General features: G+C 42.2%; 4 protein-coding genes across 4 annotated transcripts in view; 1 reads left to right on the plus strand and 3 right to left on the minus strand.

Annotated features, from left to right (window-relative positions):
* The window catches only part of cpamd8 (C3 and PZP like alpha-2-macroglobulin domain containing 8), a 36,180-nt gene extending 26,658 nt beyond the window's left edge, over positions 1-9,522 (minus strand). The window contains exons 1-15 of the mRNA XM_053853654.1: positions 8,863-9,522; positions 6,703-6,854; positions 6,182-6,204; positions 5,406-5,571; positions 4,917-4,969; positions 4,506-4,523; positions 4,107-4,161; positions 3,779-3,892; positions 3,160-3,244; positions 2,963-3,071; positions 2,503-2,730; positions 2,249-2,419; positions 1,471-1,599; positions 1,211-1,406; positions 949-1,115 (exon numbers count right to left, since the gene is read on the minus strand). Of these exons, the coding sequence (XP_053709629.1) occupies positions 949-1,115; positions 1,211-1,406; positions 1,471-1,599; positions 2,249-2,419; positions 2,503-2,730; positions 2,963-3,071; positions 3,160-3,244; positions 3,779-3,892; positions 4,107-4,161; positions 4,506-4,523; positions 4,917-4,969; positions 5,406-5,571; positions 6,182-6,204; positions 6,703-6,854; positions 8,863-8,948 (1,752 nt within the window). The 5' untranslated portion in view covers positions 8,949-9,522. The remainder of the gene's footprint in view (positions 1-948; positions 1,116-1,210; positions 1,407-1,470; positions 1,600-2,248; positions 2,420-2,502; positions 2,731-2,962; positions 3,072-3,159; positions 3,245-3,778; positions 3,893-4,106; positions 4,162-4,505; positions 4,524-4,916; positions 4,970-5,405; positions 5,572-6,181; positions 6,205-6,702; positions 6,855-8,862) is intronic.
* Positions 9,523-10,519: 997 nt separating this feature from the next.
* On the minus strand, positions 10,520-12,713 carry sac3d1 (SAC3 domain containing 1). Its single transcript, XM_053885610.1, has 4 exons — positions 12,674-12,713; positions 11,856-12,252; positions 11,211-11,493; positions 10,520-11,087 (listed from the first exon to the last, which is right to left on the minus strand). Exons 1-4 carry the CDS (start codon positions 12,700-12,702, stop codon positions 10,615-10,617), a joined length of 1,182 nt encoding a protein of 393 aa, XP_053741585.1. The 5' UTR covers positions 12,703-12,713; the 3' UTR covers positions 10,520-10,614.
* A 191-nt stretch (positions 12,714-12,904) lies between these two features.
* haus8 (HAUS augmin like complex subunit 8) lies at positions 12,905-16,271 on the minus strand. Its single transcript, XM_053885622.1, has 10 exons — positions 16,197-16,271; positions 15,969-16,036; positions 15,748-15,809; positions 15,518-15,644; positions 15,066-15,176; positions 14,893-14,996; positions 14,127-14,285; positions 13,920-14,061; positions 13,706-13,847; positions 12,905-13,569 (listed from the first exon to the last, which is right to left on the minus strand). The coding sequence occupies exons 1-10, from the start codon at positions 16,259-16,261 to the stop codon at positions 13,425-13,427; spliced, it is 1,125 nt and encodes a 374-aa protein (XP_053741597.1). The 5' UTR covers positions 16,262-16,271; the 3' UTR covers positions 12,905-13,424.
* An 8,616-nt stretch (positions 16,272-24,887) lies between these two features.
* Positions 24,888-26,117, plus strand: foxe3 (forkhead box E3). Its single transcript, XM_053849174.1, has one exon. It carries the CDS (start codon positions 24,888-24,890, stop codon positions 26,115-26,117), a length of 1,230 nt encoding a protein of 409 aa, XP_053705149.1.
* Positions 26,118-27,752: the final 1,635 nt, after the last annotated feature.

A 27,752-nucleotide genomic window follows, 5' to 3' on the forward strand; every position in this document is an offset into this window, starting at 1 on the left:
GGCTGTCCCAACTTCTCCACAAGAGCTGCCACCCAATTTACCAGTTTCTCATGTCCTCCTTTCTATTCACTCCCAATCAAAAGATTAGCATCTTCAAGTCTGCTTCTCATCTTTGTGTCACAGGAAATAAGACTTCTAAAGTTAAAGTTAATAAAATGTGGTCAAATTTTATATAGAACAAACAGATATTTACATATTTACATGACAGCAAAATCAATGGTTGCAGATACAAAGTGCTCCATACACCATGCCTTTAATGTAATAAATGTTAGATATTTTTCCCCACACATCATTGCAGCAACAAATCTCACGGGTCAAAAAAGTGTGAGAAACTCCAGATTAGAGAGGGAAGGATCGAGAAAGTCAACCACAAGCACTCACTCATCAACACTGTCACCAATTAGCCCTGTTAATCGTATCCGCTGGCCTCCTTTCACAGCGGTGTAACCTGTCATCCTCTCCTGGATACTGCTGTCATGACTCCATTTATCAGCCTGCCCGTCTCTGTCTCATCATGCCTCCACAACCCCCAACTCTGACACACATTCGCATAAGCACAGTGTTGTAATGGCATACCAGGGAGCTGTAAATACTTCAGGGAGTTAACTTTGGCCCGATACAGACAGGAACTGAGGATTTCTCCAAGTCCACTACAGCTGTTTGTTTACACACCGCAGTCAGCGCATGGCTCAGATCCCAAAACACATATAGTGTTTTCTTATGCTACTTTCTTCAGTGACATGATAAAAACAAGTCCCATCTCAATGCCTTTCTTTAGAGGAGAATGCGCCACCAGCTCCGAGGGGATAATTCAATAAAGTAACAATGGGTCAGATCATGTTTATTTGGATACTGTTTACACCATGTGGGTGAGCGCAAGTGTCTGTTTACGGAAAACAGACAGCAGAATGCACTGACGTCACACTGGAGTTTAAAGACAACACAAACCTGGTTCTCGAACTTGGGCTGGATGGGGATTTGTATACTGTCTGTGACGCCCTCGCCATTCTCCCTGACGTAATAGACCAGCAGGCGAGTCAGTGGTGCCATTCTGTGACTGACAGGGAAGTGGATGTAAGACACACAGGTGTCCATCTCCTCTTGACTAGAGGAGCCTAGAAGACAACAATGAACAGTTCAATGAATGGAATTATCGATTAACCAGAGGCAAAATTTAGGTGAAAGGTAACTGAGGAACGTGAATACTGACTGGTGCCGGACGGATGATCTGTGGTGTGGATGTTCTTGTCAAAGGTAACGGTGGCTCTTTTGTCCCTGCGGTGGGCGGTTTGGTTGGCAGGCTGTTGACCTGAAAGGATGATGTTCCCTCTGGAGGCCACCTCATAGTGCAAGGTGAAGTTGCAAGGGCAGGTGGATTTGAGAGCCACTTCTGCCTCCTGGCCAACCTGCACACATCAAAATAGTTAAATCTCGAACAAAACCACTCGTGGCGGTGAGGTAAAGCCTTACTGTGAGTGGAGTGCTGGGATTTTGGATCTGGATGTGACACCTGCTGGGAGAATACCAGCTACTGATGGACAGGTAACTTGGCAGGTACTGGTCCCCAACTAGTTTGCCCTTGATAGAGGTCACTTTGGTCTGGACAGTGCAAATATAACCTATTAATTTATCAGTTACAAACACACTCATAAATAAATTTAATAAATAACACAAAAAATAGCACTTGTCATGCATCATTCCTAAACAGTTGTTTTGTTTCTCCTCTTTAATTTAACTCACAATGTTGCTGTACAGTTAAGCAACTCATTCTCTCCCTGCTGCTGACAAAACAACACAGCATTATTGCTATGGTCCAAATGGTTCTGAACCAGAGCTACGACTTTATTTTTCAGTTTCCATGCTGAGATCCTAATGTTGTACATCCATTTCATGAAAATCTCTTTCAGCCTTCTAATTATATTCTAGTGAAATATTATTGTCTTCTAATCCTCTTCATCAGATGCATGTTTTACCGTAACAGACGACCATGTGTCCACAGTGGTTGAGGCATGACTACAGACAAGACAAGAGTCTGCTGCATCGAAAGGGGTTAAGATCGTAGCTCTTTAACATACTACATCTTATATTGCTGCAACTGAACCTTTATTCTTTCATTATAGTTCCCAACATTAAAACAGAGTGGAGACTGTAAATACAGAAAGAAGCACAGGAGTTTGCTTCCAGAACAGAATCCAAGTGCAAGTTTGCACTCCACCCTAAATTCAACAATAAAACCATAGCCACTAACCTCCAACCAGACATACTGGGCCGCGGTGGGGATGGATGGAATCTCAAACATTGCTTGACCATCTTTAGAAATCAGCTCGCTGGTGTAGACGTTGTCCTTGGGCGTCAACTCTGCCTTTATCCGTACTTTGACCCCATCAGCTGCACTTCCATCTGGATAGGTCACCTCAATCTGTACACCACAGAAAAAGAAGTTTATATTTGTTTCTATCCTTGCTGGTTAAGATAAGTATTCATTTATCACTATTTCATTACCTTGCCTTTATAGGGAAGACCAGGTTTAAACTGTTTGCGGGTGTCTTTAGAGTACTTTATGTCAATAAGCTGCTTATGAACAGGAGTGGAATCATCAAATGTGGTTTGCCTGTGACCATCAGTGCTGGTAACCGAAGCCCAAATATTCACTGTTCCTCTGAAATGATCCGCGACATCCAGGGGCATCATGTCTTTGACACAGAGGCTAAAGTTGGCAGAACCTTTGATCTGCAAAACACCACGAGAGCTAAATAATAGTTACACATGGCTGGGACCAGTCATAACAATAGTTATGTTTAATGCATGATACACATGAGACATAATAGCAGTCATTTATGCGCTGGGAATATAATTTAAAGACAGACAACACAATTTATCCCGTCTCGGTACAGTCTCCTTCTATAAATTCACTCAGTGACAGAGGTGTTTAGATATCTGCTGACCAAGACACTTCACTGACCTCCATAGTTTTGATCACAGGATGGCCCATCTCATGGCGGTAGTACCCCACTCCGTTCACTGTCATGTTCACCGTCAGCTTACCCGTCACTGGCTTTCCAAAGGTATATCTGTCACACATTTCAGTAATAAGATCGAAAATTCCATTTTACTAATAAATAAATAAATCCAAGAATAAAATATAAGAAAGCAAATTACCTCGCTCTGACAGTGGCCTGCTCACATATGCTCAGGTCACGTATATAGCTGGGAAGATCAATGGCCAACTCAAACTTAGGCATCACTGCAACAAGAACACAATCAATTCACACTTTTTATATAAGGCATACAGAGATGAGGGAACACTGCCGCATAGAGAGCTTAGAACAACACTTTTGTGTTTCAATTCTGAAGTTTTTCAGAATTTTCCAAAATTTTCCAACCGTCAGAGCAACCTCAACCTTTAGTTTCCTTCATCATGGTTGCTTTGGTTACTATGACATCATAGTGTGATGCCGCTGATGCACTTAAATATGTTAGACTTTCTTTCGCCGGTACTTTTGTTCTAAATCATGTGACTGTTTCTGCCATTATGATATACAAGAAAGAAAGAATAAATGTTTCCTCCTGAATGCCAGTCACTGTCAGTGTGTGAAAAGCAATCTAAGTGAAATCATTTGGTTGATTTACTTCTCCTCCTCCTAAACTCCTAAAGTGACAGAAAAGTTGCCTAAGTGAGATGTTCTGTGTCTGTATACAAGTAAATACAACAGTCAATGTCAATGACCTTTTTTAAACTGCGGATCGAAGGGAGCATAAAAACATGATTCCTCCTCACCATATTTTTGTACTTCAAACGACTTGTTGTAGGTCTGCCCCTGCACCTCAACAAAGACAAACCACTCTCCAAACACCGGCTGGTCTGACAAAGGCAAACTCATGTTCATGATCCCTGAGCAGGAGAAAAGTCTGGTCAACACATGGAGAGCACATCTGATGTAAGAATCACAAAACTGCATAATCAAAGCAAATTACAACCAGATTTTACGAGCAGATTTATCATTAGTAAATCAAAAGAGAGACCATCTGACCCTTTGTCCAAACTGAGGGTTGACAAAGTAACAACAAATGCTTCATATGTAATAATCAGGGCTGAAAAGTCTCACCACAGCAGATCGATTTTAGACCTTTCCACTGGACGATTCGGGATCCTCTTGGATCCTGCAACAGAATAAAACTATAAATGAAATTATCTCCATCAACATAAAGAACAATATATTTTATCAGTGTGTGTGATTAGGTCTTGCTTTGATGGCGGTATGGGGCCACAAATATTTTCTCCACAATACATAGGCTGCATTAAAGGTCAGGCATAAGTTTCAGCAAGATTCTAGTAAAGAGAGAGAACAGAAAACAGTCTTCTGCCCTGTTATCTATGTGAGCGTCTCTGTGCCTTTACTCTGTAATCTTCATCCAAGTAGGGAACTCAAATTGCCATGCCCCCCTCCCCACCCCCTCCGATATGTCTCTGCTTTCCATGGGTGGTCTCGACGGTCTGTACTCACCAACACGTATGCATCAACCTGGAGAAAAATAAAATGAGCCGGTCAGTCCATAAGAAGCATTCGTAAAGGACCGTTTTTTTCTTCTCTTTACAGTAATGAATGAGCGAGCACTTGCTTCTGCTAGCATCAATAAACCGTCTGTCCGCACACTTGCGCAGTATATCCACAGCATTTGCCGACATTCCAAATGAAATAACTCAAGCTCAAGTTCTGTAAACAGCTCTACATGTCTCAACTGAACGACACAAACTGTGATGCATGTGACGATAAAGACATGTTTTATTTACAGGCCACAGCAATTATTAGCTAAGCAGGTCAGTGTATCTAGTGAGAGAACCAACTCCTCCTTCACAAATGGCACATTTATTCACCATTAAATTCTGCTTGATCGTTCAAGAAAATGTACATTACCTTATCGTTGAATGGCCTCAGGTCAGGAGTGACAGTGTAGACATTGATGAACACTGTGAGCAGAAGAAAAAACATTGTAGCTGTTGTCATGGCATTTATCTATCGCAGACACTTTGCATGACTGAATAAAATTGTACGCAAATAAATATCAGTCTAGAATGGTTGCCCATTATACTTTGAAAGCAGCCATGGCTGCATGCACATTTCTAAACTCTAGAAAAGGTGATACAGAACAGTACCATCACACCTCCTAATTTAAAGTCGGTGTGGAAGAAACTCAGCAGCCTTATCATTTGTCATGTAAGCAATGTGCCAGTTATGCAACTCAAATTTAAAAACAGGATTTTTTCATCCCAAAGTCTACACATTATATCGTCAGGATTCTATTCTGTTTAACAAGCAAATGTTGCACAAGTTCTGACACTCCAACATGGAGCCAATTCTCTGCATTGATTATCTGTTTAACTACCAGGCGCACAATGGGGGAACCTTTATGTTTGGGTTTGTAGACAGGCTTGTCAGTCTGGATGAAGACGGCTGTGCCTCTGCTCTCCACGGTGACGGTGGTGAAGTTGTGGAAGATGTAGCCTCCCTCTATGACGTGACGGTTTCCCCACACCTTGAGGTTCGCCTGACCCCTTAGCCCTGAGGGAACCTAGCAAACGTACACAAACAAGCATTTACGCACTTGGGCCAACGATTTTCGCACACTCGCATGAGTTTATTTTTCGGAGCGAGGGCGGAGGGCACCGCTAAATCTTCAAAGGCAAAAGAGAGAAGAATCAAGTGCACATCAGATTGATCTATTCCAGCCTTTGGGGGCGGCGGACCATACATGCACGTCAACAGCTGGTGCACATTACATTGAGGCCTTACCTTATTCCCAATGAATGAACAGAGACAGATGTTGCATTACAAATAAAGTTAGCATAGTTTTGCATGTTGCCTTAGGAATGTGCACAAACAGATGAGCGGATCACACTACTGTGCAGCTGCCACTACTAAACAACACCACGCATTTTTAGACATATCTGAACAACAGCAGTGTGCAATATGGACGGGGGTGTTCAGAATTATAAAGCAAAGAAAAATCTGACTTTACAAATGGCTTCTGACACTAAAAGTGAATGAGAACAGGGCAGGATGTGTTAATGAAAGGATGAAAAAAAATGTATATACTTTGATGTTTAAGCAGAGCAGCATTAGATCAGCAGGATGACACTGGCCAAGTTTGACGACAGACTTTTTAAAATAAAGCGACTCACCTTCACTTTAATTGTTCCTTTGTCTGAAACACAAGTACAAAACCCATCAATTATATTCTCACTGGTATCAACAGAAGGCACAAGAACAAGCCATAGACGTTGCCACAATTACAATACGCATTATGCACTTACAGATGGCCTCTGTTTTCTAAATAGTTAAAGTCAAAGGAGACACAGAGAAAAGAGTGCAGAGTCTAATGCAGAGTTACCAAAATGGAGAAAGTTGGAAAGTTTTTTTTTCCACCTGAAATAATACTCAGCATTGTGTGAAGACCATGTGACATGCTTCAGATCAGCATTGGTTAATTGGTGTGGAGTAAGAATTTGTTTGTAGACAAAATATTCTTTCTAGTTTTTCAATATAATGTTTGAAATAAATACAAGCACCCATGTTACAATATGACAAGGCATTTCTAGGAAGGACATCTGAAACTAATTTGATGGTGAAATGACAGCGTAAAAGTAAAAAAAAAAGTAGGGGTTGATCCAACCAACAATAACTTTGAACGGTGGTTTCTTACCGAGGACTGAGCCATGGTTGTGGGCAACAGTCTGCCCCTTTACTGAGAGCTGGACCTGGACACGGGTCTCTGCTTTTGCATTGAAGATGGTCACACTCACACTCTCTTCTATTCCAGCTCGAAACACTGAGGGAGCAGTGACCAAATACCCCCTTAAGGAAAGCACAAGGAGAGGTGGAATTAGATGAAGGAATTAAGGTGAACAAAATGCACAAACAAAGAAAAATCTAAAACATATTTATGTTTAAGAAAGGACCGGTGAATATTTGAGGTATGGCGGCTATCTTCCACTCCACTTGAACCCAGCTATAACACCACAAAGCATTCCACATGGATTTGTGAAGCAAGATCAAGTTTAACAGCCAAGTTAACAGGGACTACAAACTACTTGGTTTGTAACTCCAACGCTGTGCCTTGGGTGGTCTGACACACTGACTGTGTCAGACTGTTGTTATAAACACAAATGCAGTTTGTGTGTGTCGCTTCAATGCTCATTCATTGACACACACGTATGACTCGGATTATTATAGTTGTTTTGGGAGGTTAGTTATGGAAGTCTGCAACTGTCAAGAATCTTGGTAAGTATCGTATTCAGAGGACGATGAATGAAGGAAGAAAGCAGATGGCAGCGCGGAGGAAGGAGGTTTGATTCCAGCCCTTTCTTTCAGTTTGTTTGTGCTTCCTCATGTTTTCTCAGAATGAATCCGGGCTCATCATTCTCCTGCAACAAAGTTGAAGTTAAGTAAATGTGTATACAGGAGGTCGACTCTGTTTCTGTGCCCTTAAAAGGACAGGCAACCTGTCCGGTCGCCAGATGACAGGGGAGCTCAGACTATGAATTAATACAGCTTGAGGACTAATTAGAAAACTGCCCCAACTGTTGACGTAAATATTTGTAGCCGTTCTCCATTCATAATTCAGTGCTCTATTCACTCTCAGTGTGTAGACATACAGTGTTTATGTGGCAGAAATTAGGAGTAAACCTCTGCAGGCACATTCCAAAATGCATGAACAATCAGGTGGTTGGCATTATCAGAGGCAAGTGCAGTTCCTGAGAGAGCGAGTCTGGCGAAAATCCCCATCAAAATAAGGTCCCGGAACGATAATAAGAAGAAATGAAGTGTTTGATCTTTAAACGGCTTTTGGATGAGTCTGAATCAGGTGCTGGCGACCATGTCACATGCCCTCAAGTACTTAGGCTCTCAAGCTCTTCCTTGGCCAAATGTTGTCGTGCAAGCATTTCAGACGGATTCAGGTTTTCCTTTAACAGCTACTTCCTCTTTAGTTCAAGATGTAATTGACTGAGTCTCGAAGAACCACCTTGTTATTGATCTCTGACCTCTTTCCAAAAGATCTTGGATGACATACTGGTAAACGAATTCCAGATTAATTGCGTAGACAGTCCCAAGAATGAGTGTGTCACAGATGTCTTGCCTTGAGGAAAACAAGTCCACCTTTCTAAATTTAAATGAAAAAATAGAGGGCGATAGCACAATATATTTCAGCATTTTCCAAGGGACCACATGAGATTTATTATATTTATATTTACATATTAGTCTAGCATATAAACTTTCATGTACAACAACATTGATCGTAACAAATTCTGTGCTGATGTTGTGTGTCTTAACACTAGAAATTTAAATTATTATTCATTCAAGTCTTGTGGTTAAAATTGAATTAATCTAAATGCAAATCATCAAGTTACATCCAGATGGGACTTAACTGGCATATTAAACATTGAAATATTTAAAGATGTGCACATAAAATGGGGACAAACCATGTTTATTTTAAGTTTATTTTTTAAGGTTAATAAGAATTGGTGAGAAATATATGCATTTAAAACATTTCAAATTTCTACGCAACCAGTCAATCAAGGACGACCTTCAATTTAGCATCATTTTCGTGTAAGAAAAAATGTAATTGAATGAGTAGTCAGGAAGCGTTTTGATAGAAGACTGTAAAATCATGCGTGCATAATAAACACGTCGTCATGGATTGTTCAACTAGGTAACCGAGGGGGGATTACTAGCTACACGTGATTTTAGAAAACAAGCTTCGGTTCCTTGGTATGGATTAACAGCGTTGTACAGCCGTATAGACAGAGGTTTTCACTAGAATATTGGAGGGTATGAATCAATGGGATGTGAACATGCAACTTACATTCTGTCTTGAGCGGAGCTGCTGTTCACGTTGCAGAAGAACAAAGTCCATGAAAGACTCAATGCTGTCAAAGACACCCGCAGCATTTTGGTCTCGGTACCAGCTTTGGGTAATGCCTCTCTCCCTGAAACTGATGAAAATTGAAATTTACACAGAGAGTTTGCGTCTAGAATCACCAATGTTTCTCCATGGAATTGGGCTGCGGCGGACTAGGCGTGCAGCGGTTTCCAGTCCCAAAGCAAAACGCTGCTCGTAGTAATCATTCCACTTGGCAGACAATTTTTTTTCCTTCTTTTCAGCTTGGACCCGGACTACATGGACAGTCCTCTCCCATGTGCCTTCACCCGCCCCGGTTTCCTTCGCTCATATTTCAGCATTACTAATTGCAAGCGTCCTCCCACTTCGGTTGGCACATATGTCAGAATTTGTCCAGTAAATCCCGGGCGACCTCCGCTTCCTTGTGGCTTCTCGGTGTGGGAGATGTTTTTTGTGAGCCGCTCCAGTCGCGAGACAGGAAGGAAGGAAGGTCTTCATTCAGCTCGGCGAGTCTCTGCACGTAGACCGAGACCTCAGCTGAGGCTTATGTGAAAGCGCGCGGGACACCGACGCTTCAAATCCTCCACATCACTCACTGTGACTCCCTTGAACAACCGTATACCTGCGTCGCCTTTTCACCTCAGCAAAGGAAGGCAGAAAACTACCTTTCATTGAAGTCATATCAGCAACTTTTAGTTTTCTGGTAGATACGGGGAGACGCATCTTTGCCTCCCCCTAGTGGTCAACGTGACAAGATACAATTATTTCAGGCAGTGTTTTACATTAAAACTGGACATGAAACTGTGCGTTTTAGTGTTTGATTATTTCAGCTTAAGATGCAGCCAATGCCAAGGCTGTCGTCAGAATCAGAAAAAAAAACTTTTTTATCCTATAAAAAAAAAAAATTATATATATATATATATATATATATATATATATATATATATATATATATATATATATATATATATATATATATAAACTATTTCGTCGTCACTGTTTCTCCATCGCTCACATGCTCCATTCAACAACTCTCCTGTCTCTCCTCCCCATATGTCCAAGCCATTGTGCCTCCTGAATATAATTTCGGAGGATCTCCTTTCTACTCCCTCCGATTGACAGCCTGCTTTTACCTTATTGGGGTCAGAGTCGGACACATGCATCATGGCAGGTATCACTACTGTCCTCTCCCATCCATTCTGTCTCCACTCATTCCATCCTGGCTGACACTCTCTCACCTCACATTTATACCTCTGCTCTCTGCGTCCTCGCTGATTCTCCAGCCTCCCACTGCTCCTCCACAAATATATTCTGACTCTTCAACACTAGCAAAAATGGACCTGAGAAAGTTGCTGTTGACATTATAATAACTGAAACACCATACAGTACTACAATAGTGTCAAAATGATTTACCTGGCGTCATAGTTTTCCTCGATTAATTTCAGAATATTTTGAAGAGTTGTTGTATTGTTGTTGGATGATTAAAAACTGTTAATCAAATGTGGCACACCCAGAATTGAACGGGCAGCATCAGAAAACAACTGTCAGCCTCCCTTTTCCCTTTTGAAGTTAGAACACAATGATTTTCTGTTTCTTCAAAAAGTTGTAGTATCCACTTTAATATGAAACCCTGAAAACACAATACATGCAGAGAGCAAATTAGAGTCTTTAAAAGAAAAATAAATATTCATGATAAGAATAATTTATTTAAGATTTTCAAATGAATGAAGCCCCCAGAATGATGGTCCCAACCCTGAGGTCTCGTTGTTTCTCTGCCACAATGCTGTGATAGCGAGAGCAACTGGGACTGCCATCAATGGGCTCCTTGAATGCCGTCTTAGTGAACACTACTTGGCTGTCCTGGTTAATCTCAACGCCATACATCTCACACAACTGGGCTGTTAAAGTCACATCCAAGGCCAGGAGCTGAGACAACTTTTCAAGGGAAAACCTACAGTTCTTGCTGCTGTATCCATGACTATATATCAGGAGTAAGTCTCTTCGACACAACACCAGGTGCCTGTGTAGAGCACAACCCTGCAGGAAGCTCAGCCTTCTGGCAATGCGTAGAAGGCGGACAGGGTTTCTTTCCAGAAAAGCCTGGTTGATGGAGGTGGCAAGTGAAACAGCAGGACTGTCACGAATCGCAGGTGGTAGGTCAAGGATGTGAAGCATTGCGCGAGGTGAACCTTTGGGAAACGGAAAGGGAGAGAAAATGGCTCATTCACTTTCACTTTCAACACGCAAGCTAGGGCACATCACAAATCTGAAATAATTGTAAACTTATAAAATGCTGAACATATAGCACCAACCTAAGTTGTAAAGCAGACTGAGGGCCAGGAATTCTTCTTGATTCATGTGAACCCCGGGTTCTCTTTTGTAGCAGTCCAGCAGCCAGCTCAGATTCTCCTGGAGGTGTGTGTCGTTTATTCGGGGGTCATAAAGCCTCAGTGGTTCACCGCACAGGCGGTAAGAGGCATATATTAAGAAGCGTACGGTCTGCTCCAAAATGGCGACACAGTCCGGCCCAGAGACCCTCTGGATGATCATGTCCTGCTTCACACTGCGCAGTCGATCAAACACAAAACTATACACCTGTGGGAGGACATACATGTAAGAGGTACGACTCACAAATATAACAACATACTTTCAAATGACAGAACCTCCCTGACTTAAACTTTAAATGACTTTCTTTAAATGTTTCTCCTAAATTCTATTTCTGGACATTTACATGGCCTCTATACAGCAATAAATTTGCTTCTTGACGTTCTCAAATGGGGCTACTTGAAGGCACTTCAGCAGATGCGAGGGATAATAATAACAACAATGGCTGCAGTGGAGAAAGGTTTTGCTGCTAAAAGTTTCAACAGACCTGTTAAGTCAGAGACAAGTAAATGAATCACTTGACAGTGTAATGTAGACGGTCATTTTATCATTATTATTATTATTAGACCCACCTCAGTCCAAGGATGTAGATCAGGCGAATCTGCAATTTCATCAATTAGGTAACACACAGTTTTCCTGAGCACAGCCGGAGGTCGGAGGTCGCTGCATTTGGTGCAGTCTTTCCCAGCTGCAGGTCTGGAATACTCCTTAACAGTTCGCAGTGGATCAGCGCGGGGGCGTCTGTCTTTCTCCGTGCCCATGAGCACCTCAAAGCGATGTAGGAGGTTCTGCGACTCCCTAATCTGGAGCTCATGTGTAGGGCACATGGTCATGCAGGTACCTCTGGGCACCATATCTTGTTGTCCAACTCGTGCCCCAACATTATCTTTTCTTTGTTCTTTCTGATGGTCAGGGTCGTTCCGAATCAGCTCCCCTTTTGTGTAGGTACCTTTTCTCTTGGCGTGGGGCCTATTAAAATAAACGACATTTTTAAGTTTACAGTTGTCATCAACTAATGATGAGAAATGAATGGGCTCCATCTACTACTTTGTGCGCTGCGATGGGCAGGTGACCTGTCTGAGGTGTCTCCCGGTCTCTCACCGAGTGTAGCGGCCGGATTTGGCGGCACCGCTCCACGAACCCGTTAAACTTAGTAAGCGCAAGGATACGAATGAACGACAGCAGCAGTAGCAAGAGTAGCAAAACGCACCGGAATGAACTTCAGCTTTGTCAGCTAAACAGTATAACGCCAACATGAGCTGAATTCAAGTTTCACAACAAATATCGCATTTGACTCAGAACAATATTGTCCAGCTTCCCTTTGTCAAAAGCTAGACACTTCATTTTCACAGACCAACGTAAATACAAGGTACAATTTCACATTACATACTTTTGGCGAGGAACACGACGAGAATCCATGTCCAGAATGTTTGCGGAAGCACAAAAGACACGTGACAGCTTTATCCAATCAGAAAGTATCTTAGTCCTGACGTCACATACACGCTCGACTATCGGGAAATGTAACATTCTACCATGAACAGGTGTCTTGTTCTATTGAAGAGGAATCTCAAATTCAGACTGTTTCATTAAATTATCCAATTAAATTCAACACTAAAATGCTTGGTTCACTGGATAATCATGATGCGCTGTTTTTAAGTTACTTAATGAAGTCTCTTTTCAAAAGTCTTACACTCCTGGATATACTTTCATGAGTTGAGAGCATTGAAAAACAAAAAATAAAAAAACATGACATTATTTACTTGGAAGTTTACAGCAAGAGTAGCATCAGGCACCATGCTTCAATGGGAATCAAACCCACAGCATCTGATTACCAAGACATCAACCAAGGAGTGATGTTTTGACACAATGAGAAAACACTTAGATGACACAACAAAATGTATAGTAAAACAAACAAGGACAAACACAGTGAGTGATGCAGGACTTGAGTCAGAATCAACATCTTCAGGGAAACTGAATAATAGAAATCAAAACATCTCATATCATCTCATGAGTGACAAGGGCATATTTTAAAAAAATTCTACGTTTTAATCTTATTCAAATGAGCAGGTTTATTTACAAGGTCTTTATTGACAAAATCACACAGATAGCAAATGCAATGACGAAAATAGCACAGCTCCTCACTAAAGCTGATCTTCATTCAAATGTTTGAGGCCAAAAAGTTCCTGTGTTCTTGTAGGTCCAAGTTGTTCCTCCTCTGTGGCCTGCTGGACCAGACTTGTGTGATGGCAGAGAAGTGATGAGAGCTCCTGAAGGCCAGTAAAAGTCCTTCAAATTTGACAACAAATGAATAATGAGTCAATCACACGGGTACCACAAAAATGAGCATCTAAAAAAAACATTCCAAAGTCAAACAAAACGGTTATAAGATTGTAGTTGGGGCCCTAAAAATAATTTCACTCACCCTGTTAACTCCTGATTGATTCCCTTTGACATGATTTTCAGATCCTGAAAGCACTGCACAGCAGCACTGCTGTGGCTGTATTCCAGTTCTGTGCAGTCTCCAAGCAATTTCTCACTCTCCTTCAGGTAAGCCACTGCTTTATCTAAAAGAACAAAAAAAAAAGACTTAGAAACGCTTAGACAAGCGCAACAACATGTTTAAAAATATGAAGCACCTAAAAATTGTTCCCTGTCGCCATCAATGTGGAAGTTCTTGACAGGCAGCTCATGCAAGGTGGTGTCAACAGCCGTGGAGAGAGACTCGTATGCTTTCGAGAACTCTTTAGAACACTCCACCACAGGCGTCAAAGCAGCAGCCTGGTGAAAGAGCATGAAAGCTATATAAAGTATATCCAAATTGTAGCTAAATATTTGTAAGTTACCTGAATATCCAGTAACTCTTTAGTCATCTTCTCTTTTTCCAACAGTAAAAACCGGCGTTTTTTTTCATGGACTTCCTTACGCAGAGCTTCTTCTTCTTCCATCTTCTGCAACAGTCGTTCCTCATTTTCACGCTTGAGCTTTGCTGTGTTGCTTTCCATCTTGAAAGCAACAAAGGAGAACTTTCACAATTTATTTCAAGCATGATTACATGGGATTAATTAAAATAATTACAGGTCATACAGGTAATTTTTGCAACTGTTTCATAGCTTTACCTTCTATTTTAGAACATGAACCACCAGAAAGACAAATAAAGCAATTTTAATCTCAACTTTCTGTCAAACAAAACAAAGATTAGGATCAGAGTCTTAGTCCACAAGAGTCTGTGTTATCATCCATTTCGCAACCACATTCTTTTCCAGTTCTTCCAAGTTATCATCTACTTATTTTGACTCTACTGACATGCCCTCCTCCAACTCTTAACTGCAGCACTGAAACTGAGGTTGTGAAAATGCAGTGGGTGCAGTGATGCTGCAGCTGAATGTGTCTCAGGAAAACAGCTGGCAAAAATAAAGACAACCATACCTTAACAATGTATTATGAAACCCTGTGGTCATTTTCTATGTTGTATTCTCTTCAGCACATTCATCTAATGAATAACTCACAAACCCCAGTCTTCCTCCCTTGCGATTTTAGTTTCGAGTATGGGCTCATCAGCAAGTACATGCATTCAGACAGTCACAAGTTTGATCAATTGACATGACTCACCTTTGCTGTAAGAAAGGCCAATATCAATGTATCCATTTCGATGGTCTTTAACACCTCCTTTGGATTTCTTTTAGGTTTTGCTGAATTTTTTGCCACCACTTTTCCTTTTAGGGAATGATTACAACAAAGTGACTGTGTAATAAATACCCCTTCAAATGTTTTTTCAAGTTTACCTTTAATAACTGAAATGTCAAAATCCGGCCGGATATAGTGTCCATCAGAGAAGGTTGACTGCAGTACACTTTCACCTAAAAGGGAGGGCTCAGTTTCACATGCAGGAGTTGCTGCAATGAGAAGAATCACAGAAGACTGTTCTTTAAGTTTGTGTTGAGAACAATCACACAGAACACGCAGAGGCATTTGTTGATAGCTCATCTTTAGCAGCATCAATAAGATTATGGTTTTAAGGGTGATGATATAAATAGAATCTGAGCAAGCTGAATATCTAGTTGCATAAAACTACATCATATTGCGATGTACTTGGAAAAATACTCCGGTCCTTAAGATTGTGGAATTAATCTGTCAGGGGTGTGAACAATGCGGTGCGTAATTTTACGTGATGTATCAATGGTGTCGGCTGTATGTTAGTAGCATTCAGTGTAGACATTAAAGACGAAAAACTTACACACTCCAAGAGATCGCGGTGCCATTGTACGTCTTGGTGAAGTGCCCACTTTGGGCTTGACACCAGCAGGTTTTGGTAAGACCGGACGTGGTTGCACGAACGTAGACTCATTGGTCAGAGAGTTACTCTGTGAAACCATATGATGACAAAAGCAACAAAAAAAAACATTTTCATGTCAGTTAGATTTTCTTTGTATTGGATGTCAATAATAATACAAAAAAGCATGCTACCTTTGAAAGAGACGACTTTTCAACAGCCTGCAGATACCGAGATTTGACTAAAGTTCCACTGGCTACATTTGACGTGAAAGCAACGATACAAAACAAAGAGAACATTGAGAGAACAAGAAGATTATCAACACATATCCTTACAAACAATAAAACAAGATCAACAAACCTGGCATTTTTAAACATTTGGTTCGAACAAGAAAACAATTTTTCGGTTCACTTACATTTCACGGGTGGTTTCTTTACAGGCGCTGGATTGTTTGATTTTCCGGAGTCGCTTCCACTTTTTACGCTTAAATGAAAAAGTCAATTGACGTTAGCGTCGAAAAATAGAACACGAATGAGCAGTTAGTTATGTCTAAGAATTAGCGGTACTTTGACGAAGATGTTGTGACGCTATCGCTCCAAACAAATTGAAGATTTTAGACTATTAGACAAAAGGAAAACATTACATTTTGGTCGCCGTTGATGTTGATTTACTACCCGTCAATGAACTTGTTTGCCTCCTCGCAGCCATGTTGTTTTGAAGTGACCCGCCTTGTGGCTTCTTCTTCCGTTTCTCTGGCTCATATTGAACAGCTGTATAGCATGTGGCGCCCCCTACTGTAGAACAGCGCGTATCATCACACCATCGTTTATTACATTTATCATTAATCTCACAGCCGAGCAAATATTTATTTTTGCGTCGTTATATGATTATTTTAAAACACAGTAATAATCGTTTTATTAAAGAACTTCAGTGGTGAAATTGTATATTAGTGAGTTAATCTAATACTAGCACACCTGAGCCAAAATATATTAGAAGTTCTGAATGAAGAACAGATTTTAATTGAAAAGGAGACGGAAAATACACGGTAGGAGACATGGCTGATGGACAGAAAAATTAATAGCTTATAGTGTACATGATAGACAACAGATAGACGGGCGGAACGAAGGCCAGCTGACTGACTGATAGACAGGGATTCAATTTCACATGTGGACGTTGCCTTGTAATCTTCTTTAGCATGTACTTCGGCAGGAAGTTTGCGTGCACAAGTCTCAGAGAACACAATAGCTGCTGATCCCGTACTTTTCTGATGCCTTTGTTTAGGTGGAAATTCAATAGAGTAACACCGGGTGTGTGTCTCAGTAAATAAGGTCTAAGCCCTCAATTGCCAAGCCACTTTGGTAAGACGTGAGTGACAGATAGAATAGGGGGGTGGATGAACCACACTTGAGCAGCTAAATTGAAACAATCTTAAATCAAACTAAGCAGAGTTTTAGATGGGCAAAATCCACTCTGAAGTCTTCTCCTGGCTGATAGTTTTTGAGACCATTTATTGTGACCTTTAGGGTTTAATAATTGAGCTTGGTAAAGGTTGGACTTTTGGGCTTGGCACTATCATCTGGTATGTGTGTGTAAGAGAGTGTGTCTGCTCCTTTCTCTCTCTCATACTAATAAAGCCTTGGGGATGGCTGAATGTCTACATGCTGACTTGTCATCTCTCATCACTCGCCAATAGCTACTTTGATGTGGACAATACATGTTGTTGATGAAGGTGCTGTTCGCAACATGGTCTCTTGTGGAGTCAATTATCTGTACACTGGGCTGAGAAATGTAAATGTACCTGTAGAGTGGTGCTTCGCAAGGGAATGTCAGGTGAGTGAGGGGGTGCATGTTGAAAGGCAGCAGTGTGCCAGGAGATAAGGTATCTGAATGAACGCTCTTGTCTCTTCAGCTCCTCTGTCAGCTCCGAAACTGTGACGTCTAATGAAGGACTTGCGTATGTCATGCTGACCTCACTGATACTCTGCTTCGCAAGAATATGCAGCTTTTGTTGATGTTAAGAACGTAGCCGCACATCGGCATGACTGAAGACACATTTATTTAGCTAGTGCAGAAGAAAAATAGTAATATATACATACTTGAAATATTGAATCTAAAGAAATGCATGAACTGGATTGTTTTGGAGCGGACGGTGCTAAGGACATAGTAAAAGTAGAATGACCAAAGACAGTAGAACAACAGTTCACAAGCATGGAGTTTCTAGCTACCTACTTAAATTACGCTACTCCAAAAAATATAGGGCACACTAAAAAACATCCTAGAGCTGAATGAATGAAATATGCTTCGCATAGTTTAATGTGCTCACAACAAAATCACAAAAAACGATCAATGTGGAATTATGAAAGTGGAACAAACTTATTCAATTTTGATATAATGACCTTGAAACAGGTCCAAATGAGGCTCAGTAGTGTGGTGTGGCCCCCACATACCTGTATGACCTCTACAACACCTGGCATGCTCCTGATGAGGCATGGATGGTCTCCCTCTCCCACACTGGGACTAAAGCATCTGCCAACTCCTGGACATTTTGTGGAGCAACGTGGTGTTGGTGGATGGAGCGAGACATTGTGTCCCATATATGCTTAACTGGATTCAGGTCTGGGGAACGAGTGGCCCCATCCATAGCATCAATGCCTTCGTCTTGCAGGAAGTGGTGACACACTCACGCCACATGAGGTCTAGCATTGTCTTGCATTAGGAGGAACCCAGGCCCAACCAACATAAGGTCTCACAGGGAGTCTGAGGATCTCATCTCGGTACCTAATGGCAGTCAGGCTACCTCTGGCGAGCACATGGAGGGCTGCCCTCCAAAGAAATGCCTCCGCAGACAATCACCCATTCACTGCCAAACTGGTCATGCTGGAGGATGTTGCAGGCAACAGAACGTTCTCTGCAGTGTCGCCAGACACTGTTCCATCTGTTACATGTGATCAGTGTGAACCTGCTTTCATCTGTGAAGAGCACAGGGCGCCAGTGGCCAATTTGCCAATCTTGGTGTTCAAACGTCCTGCACAGTTTTGGGCTTACTGTAAGCACACAACCCCGACCAGGGGACGTTAGGCCTTCATGTCACCCTTGTGGAGTCTGTTTCTGACTGCTTGAACAGACGTGCACGTCAGTGGCCTGCTGGAGGCTATTTTGTTGGGCTCTGGCAGCGCTCCTTGTATTCCTCTGTGCACTAAGGCAGAGGTAGCGGTCCTGCAGCTGGGTAGTTGCCCTCCACCACGTCTTCTGATTTACTGGCCAGGACATCCTGGTAGTGTCTCCAAGCTCCAGACACTACGCTGAGAGACACAGCAAACCTGGTTGCCACAGCCCACATTGATGTGCCATCCTGGATGAGCTGCACTACCTGAGCCACTAGTATAGGCATGTTAGGGTGAGAGAAGTGCCAGCATTCAAAGGTGACCAAAACAACAGCCAGAAAGCATTGGAACTGAGAAGTCGTCTGTGGACACCACATGCAGGTGCACTGCTTTACTGGGGGTGTCTTGCAAAACCTATGTGAGATCCACCTGTTGTCCATTCCATTTGCATAACAGAATGCAAAATAAATTGTCAGTCGGTGTTGCTTTCTAAGCGGACAAATTGATTTCACAGAAGTGTGTTTGAATTACAGTTAGATTGTGTTGTTTAAGTATTTATTCTTTTGAGGTGTACATTTTGTGTCAACTGAAGATTAAAAGTAAAATTCATTCATTGTAGATATTTTGCCCTGATTTCATTCTGTGATAAATTAAGTTACACATCACTGCGGGTCATTAGGTGGGTTTGGAACCGTTCGGACAGTTGGATAAGATTAATAACAATAATAATAACAATTCAGAACTTTTGAATCTGAATGTTGGTTGGCTTAAAGGGACCGAAAACTGAGCCCTGTGGAACACTACAGTTTAACGTCTCCAACCAACCATTCCGACTCTTCCTGCCACTTTTTCAGAAATCCATGATTCATCCCGAACCAGTCTGGTGACCCGGTCCACACAGTCTGTCAGGAATGCCCAGAATACACAAATGCCCACAAAGTCCAGCAGCTGCTGTATTAGTCAACTGCATTAGTCAATTACGCTGTCTAATAATAGAGCCTGGTCTCACTTTAAGTGTTTCTTAGCAAATGTTTTGGTCATTGATTTTATTTTATATTTATGTGACTTGTACAAGCTACATGCTTTCAAAGCGAACAATGGTCTTCATGCATGCCCATGAATTGGATAAAGCTTTGGCAGTCGAACTCCAACCAAAAATAATCACTACTGCAAACATGTGCACACACTTTTGTGTAAACATTGTTTTTGCTTTCCTGTGTCAAATCTGAATATTTTCTGAGACTTGGCAATTATTAGACACCATGTAAGTTCTGTCAGTTTTTATTATGTTAAAATAACAGTAAAAGCCAACAGCTTACTTGGAAGCACATACATTGTTGATAGATTGTCTCAATGGGCTTTTGGAGGGGCAGCTATGCTACTGGCATCTTTGAGGTGGTCTGCTGGAGCAGCGATATCACAGCTGACAGCAATGGACTCCGCATATTGATCAGTCTTTGGGTGTTCACTCCAACCACTACATCCTCAACAAAGTGCCCCATTTGAGTCGGAAGAAATACACACAGAGGAAAAATTACTTACAATAAGAATAAAGGATTTTGGCTACTGCGGCTGTAGTTTCTATTCTATTCTATTCTTCGGTGTTGCCTCAGTCTGAAGTGCCACATGCCTTCTTGTGACGCTGACCTCATCCCTTAATACTGTAATTGCCCTGCTTATCTTTGTAGGATGTGACCTCCAAGAGATGGTTAGTCTTGTGGCTGACATCCTGGCAGGAGTCAGGAGGATTTCCTCAGGTATCCCGTGGAGTCACTCAGGCAGAAACTGCACATCCCTCCTTCTACATTCAGAGGTTGAAAGTTCACACCCACGTAAGAATAGATCGTAATGACAGGAGAGCTTTGTTAATTATTTTACATTTGAACTCTGATCAAGTTGAAAACACAGAAGCCAGTGTGTTTTCACAAAAGAATGATGAGATCCATATGAGCAGGCGGCTGGTGGAGTGTGTGTGAGAACCATGTGTGATGCTATAGCAGGGCAGTGTAGCGTGCAGTGCAGGAGTGAGCAGAGGCGGCCCGGGCCAGAGCAGCCTCAGTAGCCTGGTAATCCCTGGGTTTTCAAGAGCCCTGGCCCGTACTTGATGAGCTTGAGTAAGAAAAAGGTTGGGCTCTCTCGTGTGTTTCTGTCTCTCTACACCTCCCTGTTTTCTGTCTCTCACTCATTGATTCTTTCTCTTGTAGCCCCCCTCCCCAGCGATCTGTCCCCGCGAGCGACTTTGCGAATGAATGAATTCCAAGTGTTTGCTCAGCAACTCTCCCAGTCCTCAATATTTCTCACATCATTTCAGAAAACATAAGCAAATTTAAGACTCAATATCAGATTCATCATGATCAAAGTTGGCAAAACAATTGCTCTTAAAAACATGTCAACAGGACATGGCTCTATGGGAAAATTGCAATGAGTGATATGAATGAAACAGTGGACTGTCAACAGAGAACAATGTGTGGTGTGGAGAACAACACTTCATTGCAAACCCCCAAAAGCAGCTGTGATACACTTCCTAATCTTCTTCAGAGGTCTTCAGTCAAAACTCTTTTTGAAACTATGTGGTGTGGTTTCAGATAAGCAGTTAGCACAGAAACAACCCTACTAAATGTAACCAAAGGTCTCCTGTAAACAGCTGACAAAGCTCAAAACACCATTGTAATTCGTCAGTCTTAAGCACAGCTTCTGATGCCAAAGAAAGTTTACTGGACCGCTTCCACTCCATTGAAGGAATCAAATACACTGAACTTAATAGGTTTTTGTCACATCTTTTTAGAATCCTTCAATGACCACAGAAAACTTCTCTGCATCCACAACCAAATTTCCCTCTGGGGCGACGCAAGGTTCCATTTTAGGTCCCATTCTATTTTCAATCCAAATGCAACCCCGAGACCCAATCATCCAACATCGCTGTGTGTCCTCCATTGCAAAAGGATTCTGTAACACCATCTCCCATTTTTCCTGATATTATGGGCCTTGACCAAAAAAGTAACTCATATGCCTGAAATTACAGCGTCTTATTTCACTTCATTTGACCCCCAGATAAAAACTATCCACTCCCGTGTCCTTTGGTCAAAAATAATTACTAAAATCAAACCCACCCTTCCACATGCCTATGGAGAAAAGCCTTTTAATTTCAAGAAACCAAGAGTGTTACCAGAATTCTTTGAATTTGATTCTTTATTTTTTACTCTCCAGTAGAGAACTTTTTAAAATTTCTAAGTAAATGCTAATGTCAATCACCTTAACATATATATTAATGACTATCTTAGATAACCATGAATTTAGGATTTAATGCAAAACAATAGACTAGAATTACACCTCCATACTCCATACTGCCTGGACTACTGCAGGCCTCCAACTGGATCAGAACTCCGCTAGGAGGCTTTTAACAGTCAACACCCTATAGTTGTCGGCTACACTGTCCATCGTCCAGCCCGACTTGGACTGCCCCGAGTATAGTGTAGAAACATTGACCCACTAGGAGCCCGGACCCTCAGATACTTGAATGGCTTCTTGCTTATTGTCCCGAGTCATCACTAAGTCTATGAGCGCCTGAGTCTTCTTCCTCAGGGCACCTAGACTGGGGAACATCCTTCCAGAAGTGTACCTTTAAAACTCTCTTGAAAACTAAATTTGATGGACTTGCATTCATTGTATGGCTTTTCCACTCACCTGCCTTTACAATGAGGCCTGATGTTACAAGTAAATAAATCAAACTGAGGCCGCACAACTTTTTATCCCTGGTTTCGACAATGAGTGGATTGATATGAAAGTTCATGATGTGTTGCCCGGTCTTACATGATGAAGACAATAACCAAATCCTCACCCCTAGCTTGCCTGGTTCCCTTGTTGATGGTCACTCCATTGTCTATCGCCCGCATGTCTGACTGTCGCAGGGTGACCGGGCAGTGTGGCGGTACCGGGAGAATCTGGTGGGCTAGTTGAGAGGGAAGGGGATTAGAAAGAGGCCGTGGGCCCTGAGGCAGGACCCGTTTCCTGGCCTGAGCCCCTGTTTGTCCTGCCTGACCTGGCAGCTCTGGGGGCAGATCCTGCTCGGATACAGTCCCGCTCCCACGCCTGTCTGAAGCTGTTAGCCACTGGCTGTGAGTAGGCAGCTGGGCTTAGTGTTGTCTGAGTGGTGGCTCAGCTTGTAGGGGTCCAGTCATCTGTGGGTGGAGGGGGAGGCGGGGGCCATGTTTGTTGGAGTATGACGGGAAACATGAGTTGCTGGTGGCTATGATGAATCTTTTCAGCTGAGCGAAATGTTCTACATATCCATATGGAGTGGGACTTCACAGATAGGGTTTGGCTCCAAGAGACTTCCTTCAGGGGTCCCTAGTGGAGAATGAGATACTTGTTACACACAATGTTAGCAGGACATATGGGGTTCCTGTGCGAAAGCAGTTGCATGGTTCATACACGTAACTATCTTTCCAGACATGGAGTCAAATGAGTAGATGATGTGTGAGATCAACCCAGGCTGATGGAGGATGGGCATTTTGTCACTGTATTTTTGTTTGTCTTGTGGGATGAGTCTGTGCAAACTCAACAGTAAGCCTTAATAGGCCTAAGTTCATATCTAAATGAGCTGAGTATTAGTGGGCACAGACTCTTCTGTGAATGTGTATGTATTTATAAATCTGTCATTTATAAATCAGTAATATTGTCTATATAAAAACAAAAATTTAAAAGAACATTTTTTTATTAACACATACTGTTACTTTTAACTTGTGTTAAAGTGTTAAGAAAGATGTAAGGAATAACAAAAACAGCACTTTAATTCGACATAATAATGCATCTCTGTGAAATTATAAGTCTTTGATACTATGAAAAGAATGGTTGAAAATTATCATGGTATATACATAAATAAAAAAAAATCAAAATCATAGGTTTCAGTTTTGACCTGATTTTATATATATAAAATCACAAATGATTCAGTGGCTGTGATGGTCCACTAGTACACTGCCATGTTTGTGTTGTGTTTGCTTCATACCAATTGTGTTCAGAAGTGTGTTTTCACTTCAGAATCCATAAGATAACACCTCTGCTCTCAGACTGAGGGTCTGTTTGATTATCACTTTCCAATAAAGAAAATTAAATGAAGGGATATTTACTTTTCCAACCAAAAAGCTTTCACAGCTAAATTGCTTGTTTTCACTGGCTTGTTATTATTTTCCAATTGGTGGCGGCTCGGCTGTTGGGTTTGGAGGCAGTGTGTTTGTGTGTGTTGTTTCAGTGCAGCACTGCTGTCAGTCAGCGGCGATGCCCATTTTCCACACTTATAACATAGCAACACAAATGTTCTCAAAGTTTGATCAGCAATATATATTCAAACCACTGACTAATAATAATTACTATTGTGAGGGCTTCCACTGTTGCTGCGCAATAGGGAACTTGAGAGTGTTGATAAACATTATGAAATTATGAGTGCATTGTATCTTGCTGTTAGAGAGTGGGAAGTACTTTAAAATCGATAAATAATCTGGAGAGTGTGCCGATCAGACAATAACAAAAAGATCTCCAATGAAGGAGTGTTTTCGTTTGCTGGTAAAAACGTATAATTGTAATATAATAATTTTGAAGCCCTTCCACGTGGATGTTATTCTTCAGTAATGTCTATTTTTTTCCTCAAAATTTTTGGTAAAACATGATAGATGTGGTGTATAAGTAAGATTATGATAAAGATACTTCAGTGAAATGAAAATGAAATACAGTGCAAACGTCAAGTGACATAGATCACCTCCTCCGTAATGCAACAAACTTTTGAAAAACAGATCTAACAATGTAATAGAAAAATGTTATGAACAGTAATACACTATTTATTAAACGAGTATTTTGTTGGAATCATGTTCCAAAATATAATAACCCGTAATGTCATATGCCATAAGTTTATCTTGTGTTTTTGTAAATAATTGCAAAATAAATTGTGTCAGCCATAAGAAAAAGAAGCGAATCGTGTGGAACCATTTTAACGTGTTTACGCGTTTACTAGTCAAACGTCAAACAAAGCAGTTTTGTCGAATTTTCGGAGCGTTTAATTTCAGTCCAGCTGCCTCAGTCGTCACCAGCTACCAAGTGACGTCATCTGCCCTATAAAAACGTTGACGCCCCGCGCTCTCACCTGGAATGACACCCACCGCCCGAACCCCAGGCGCAGGAGAGGAGCTGAAACGCACCAGTGATCATTTCATGCAAGCGGATACATAATATTTTCTTTTATGAATCTGGCAAACTACTCTTTCTTCTCTGGCATGTGCAACATGACGGCGGAGACGCAGCACTCGCCAGCCGAGGCCAGTCCGGTGCTCCTCTCTCCTCATGTGGTCCTGGACTCTCCTCCGGCTCTGATGCTGCAGGTCCAGTCCAGGTCCAGGGACAATGTTTTGATCAAGTCTGAGCCCAGAGGGGCCAGCCCCAGCACCGATGACGCGGGGTCCACGCTGGTGCAGGCGGAGGAGCACCTGCCCACCGGCAGCCGCAGGAGGAAGCGGCCGGTGCAGCGAGGGAAGCCGCCCTACAGTTACATCGCCCTCATCGCCATGGCCATCGCCAACTCCCCGGAGAGGAAGCTCACGCTTGGGGGCATCTACAAGTTCATTATGGAGCGCTTCCCTTTCTACAGAGAAAACTCCAAGAAGTGGCAGAACTCCATCCGCCACAACCTCACCCTCAACGACTGCTTCGTCAAGATCCCGCGGGAGCCAGGGAGGCCCGGCAAGGGCAACTACTGGACCCTGGACCCCGCGGCCGAGGACATGTTCGATAACGGCAGCTTCCTGAGGAGAAGGAAGCGGTTCAAGCGGACGGATGTCAGCACATACCCCGGGTACATGCAAAGCTCCAGCGCGTTCACACCGACCCCAGTGGGGAGGCCGGCATACCCCAATTCTCTGTACGCGGGGATCGGCTCTGGCTACGGGTCCCAGCTGACCCCTGCGTCCCCACACCCGGCCATGCTGCATCACTATCAGAACTCAGGGCCCGGGCAACCACGCATGTTCAGTATCGACAACATAATCAGCCCTCAGATCCAGAGTCCCGGGGTGGACCTCTCCTCACAGGGACTCGGACTGGCCGCCGGTGACCTGGGCAATATGACCTCCAGCTGTTCGCTACCTGGCACCGATCCGTCGGCGTGTTACCAAACCCAAACTGTCAACCCGCCGACCAACATGCTGAGCAGAAGCAGCGGGAATATCCCCTCCAACCTCGCCCCGGGTTACCCCTACACATCCCCCGCATCTCCCCCCATGAGCCAGCCCGGGTTTTCCCCGAGCGGCTCTCAGGTGTACTGCTCCACCAACCGGCTCTCGCTGCCGGCGCTGCGGCCCGGCTCCTGCGCGGAGCACACGGAGCAGCTGCTGGGCCTGTCGAGCTCCATCAACACCTACAACAACTCCTACATGAGACAAGCGAACTTTGCCACCGGGCTGGAGCGGTACATGTGACGCCATTAATTTAATGTTCTCAACTGGACTGTATGTGACGTTTTCTCAAGTTTGCCTCAGTCGAACCCTGGACCGAGCCTCACGAAAGCCATTTGATCACGTTCCATCACTGCACCTCAGCGTTTCCACCTGTTTTATTACTTCCAAGGTTGTTTACATGCGAGTGTGTATTTAGTGTAAATATGTTTATTACGCACTAAAATAAATAAATTAAATTAGTGCATTTGTGATGTATTTTTCTTCTTCCCAACTAATATGGCACATAATCATGGTTATTATTATCCAAAATGCTGGAGTTACCACCAAACAGAAAAAAGGATGAACAGTAACTAAAATCGTTGTTTTGTTTCACTAATCATAAATAAATATAACGACAGTTAATTGGAAAATGATTCCTTAGAAATAGCGATAATTATAATAGCCACTATTTCGTCGGCCCATTTTGCTTAAATTATATCACCCATTTTGACTTTAATATGCAGAAACATAAGGCCGAAGCACATGGAACTCAAAACACTAAAATCAAAGGTGATAATAATTAAAAGGAAAAAACATACAATAAATAAATAAATAAATCAAAAACAATACTCATTACATCACGACCAATTGTTAATTGACACATTTCATTGGTTTTCTTTATTACCATAGGGCTCATCTCACCTCGCCACACAAACCGTTTAAGAAAACTATGTTTGGTTTGGTGTACAGTGTATTCGCTCCTGTGAGTACTCAACTGCAAAACTCAATAGTGGCAACTGTCCCATGGCCTTTCACAAAACATGGTCATTGAAAACAAACTGTAAATTGAAAATGAAAAGGATACGTACATTTGGCATGATTTCTATTTGCTATAACTGTCACGACAATCGACATGTTACCGCTGTCTTAAAATTATTTTCTAGTGGAATCTAATTGGCTCCTCCGGCACCGCACGACAGCGTGAATGCCACTCGACGTTGTAACATCTATTTTATTCCACTAGATGGAAGCAAAGTAGTTTAGTCAAACTCAGTCGCAGTCGGTACGTCACCATTCTTCTGTCAGTCATCAGTTGGGGAGCATCTTGACAGATGTCGAGACTAGCTGTTGCTTTAATAACCTAATGATAGTTTGAGAGTTACTATTTCAGCCACTAAAACACACAGGTTTGTCTCACCATCTTTGTGGAGTTCGCTCATTAACATAATATTCTCCCCAGCCTCTCATCCTAACACATGGCTAAACTTAACCATGACTCTTAACTACACTTAAACCTAATTATAATAACCCTGTTATTTTGAAGTCTTCATCCTCAAATTTAGGATGAAACTTGTGGGGTCTGGCAAAACGTCCCACGAGGGCATAGGGGTCCCACAAGGATGTGTTTTCCTTAAAATCGGTCCTCACTAGGATAGATATGCTTAAACACACACACAGGCACACACATGAAAAATAAACAAACAAACAAGAAAACAACACAAATATGTTTAATATTTCTAACCGTTTTGAAGTGACGTTTCTTGGTTATTTCAATAGGCAGAGTCGTAGAAGACGTGTAATATAACAATTTCTAAGGGATAAATCCACCAGAAATTATAGTAGTCAGTATCTTTTTGGATTGTGATCGAATTGACATCGGAGGGCGCTGGAGAGTTT

The sequence above is a fragment of the Synchiropus splendidus genome, chromosome 1 (genome assembly GCF_027744825.2).
Source record: "Synchiropus splendidus isolate RoL2022-P1 chromosome 1, RoL_Sspl_1.0, whole genome shotgun sequence".
Taxonomy (NCBI): domain Eukaryota; kingdom Metazoa; phylum Chordata; class Actinopteri; order Syngnathiformes; family Callionymidae; genus Synchiropus; species Synchiropus splendidus.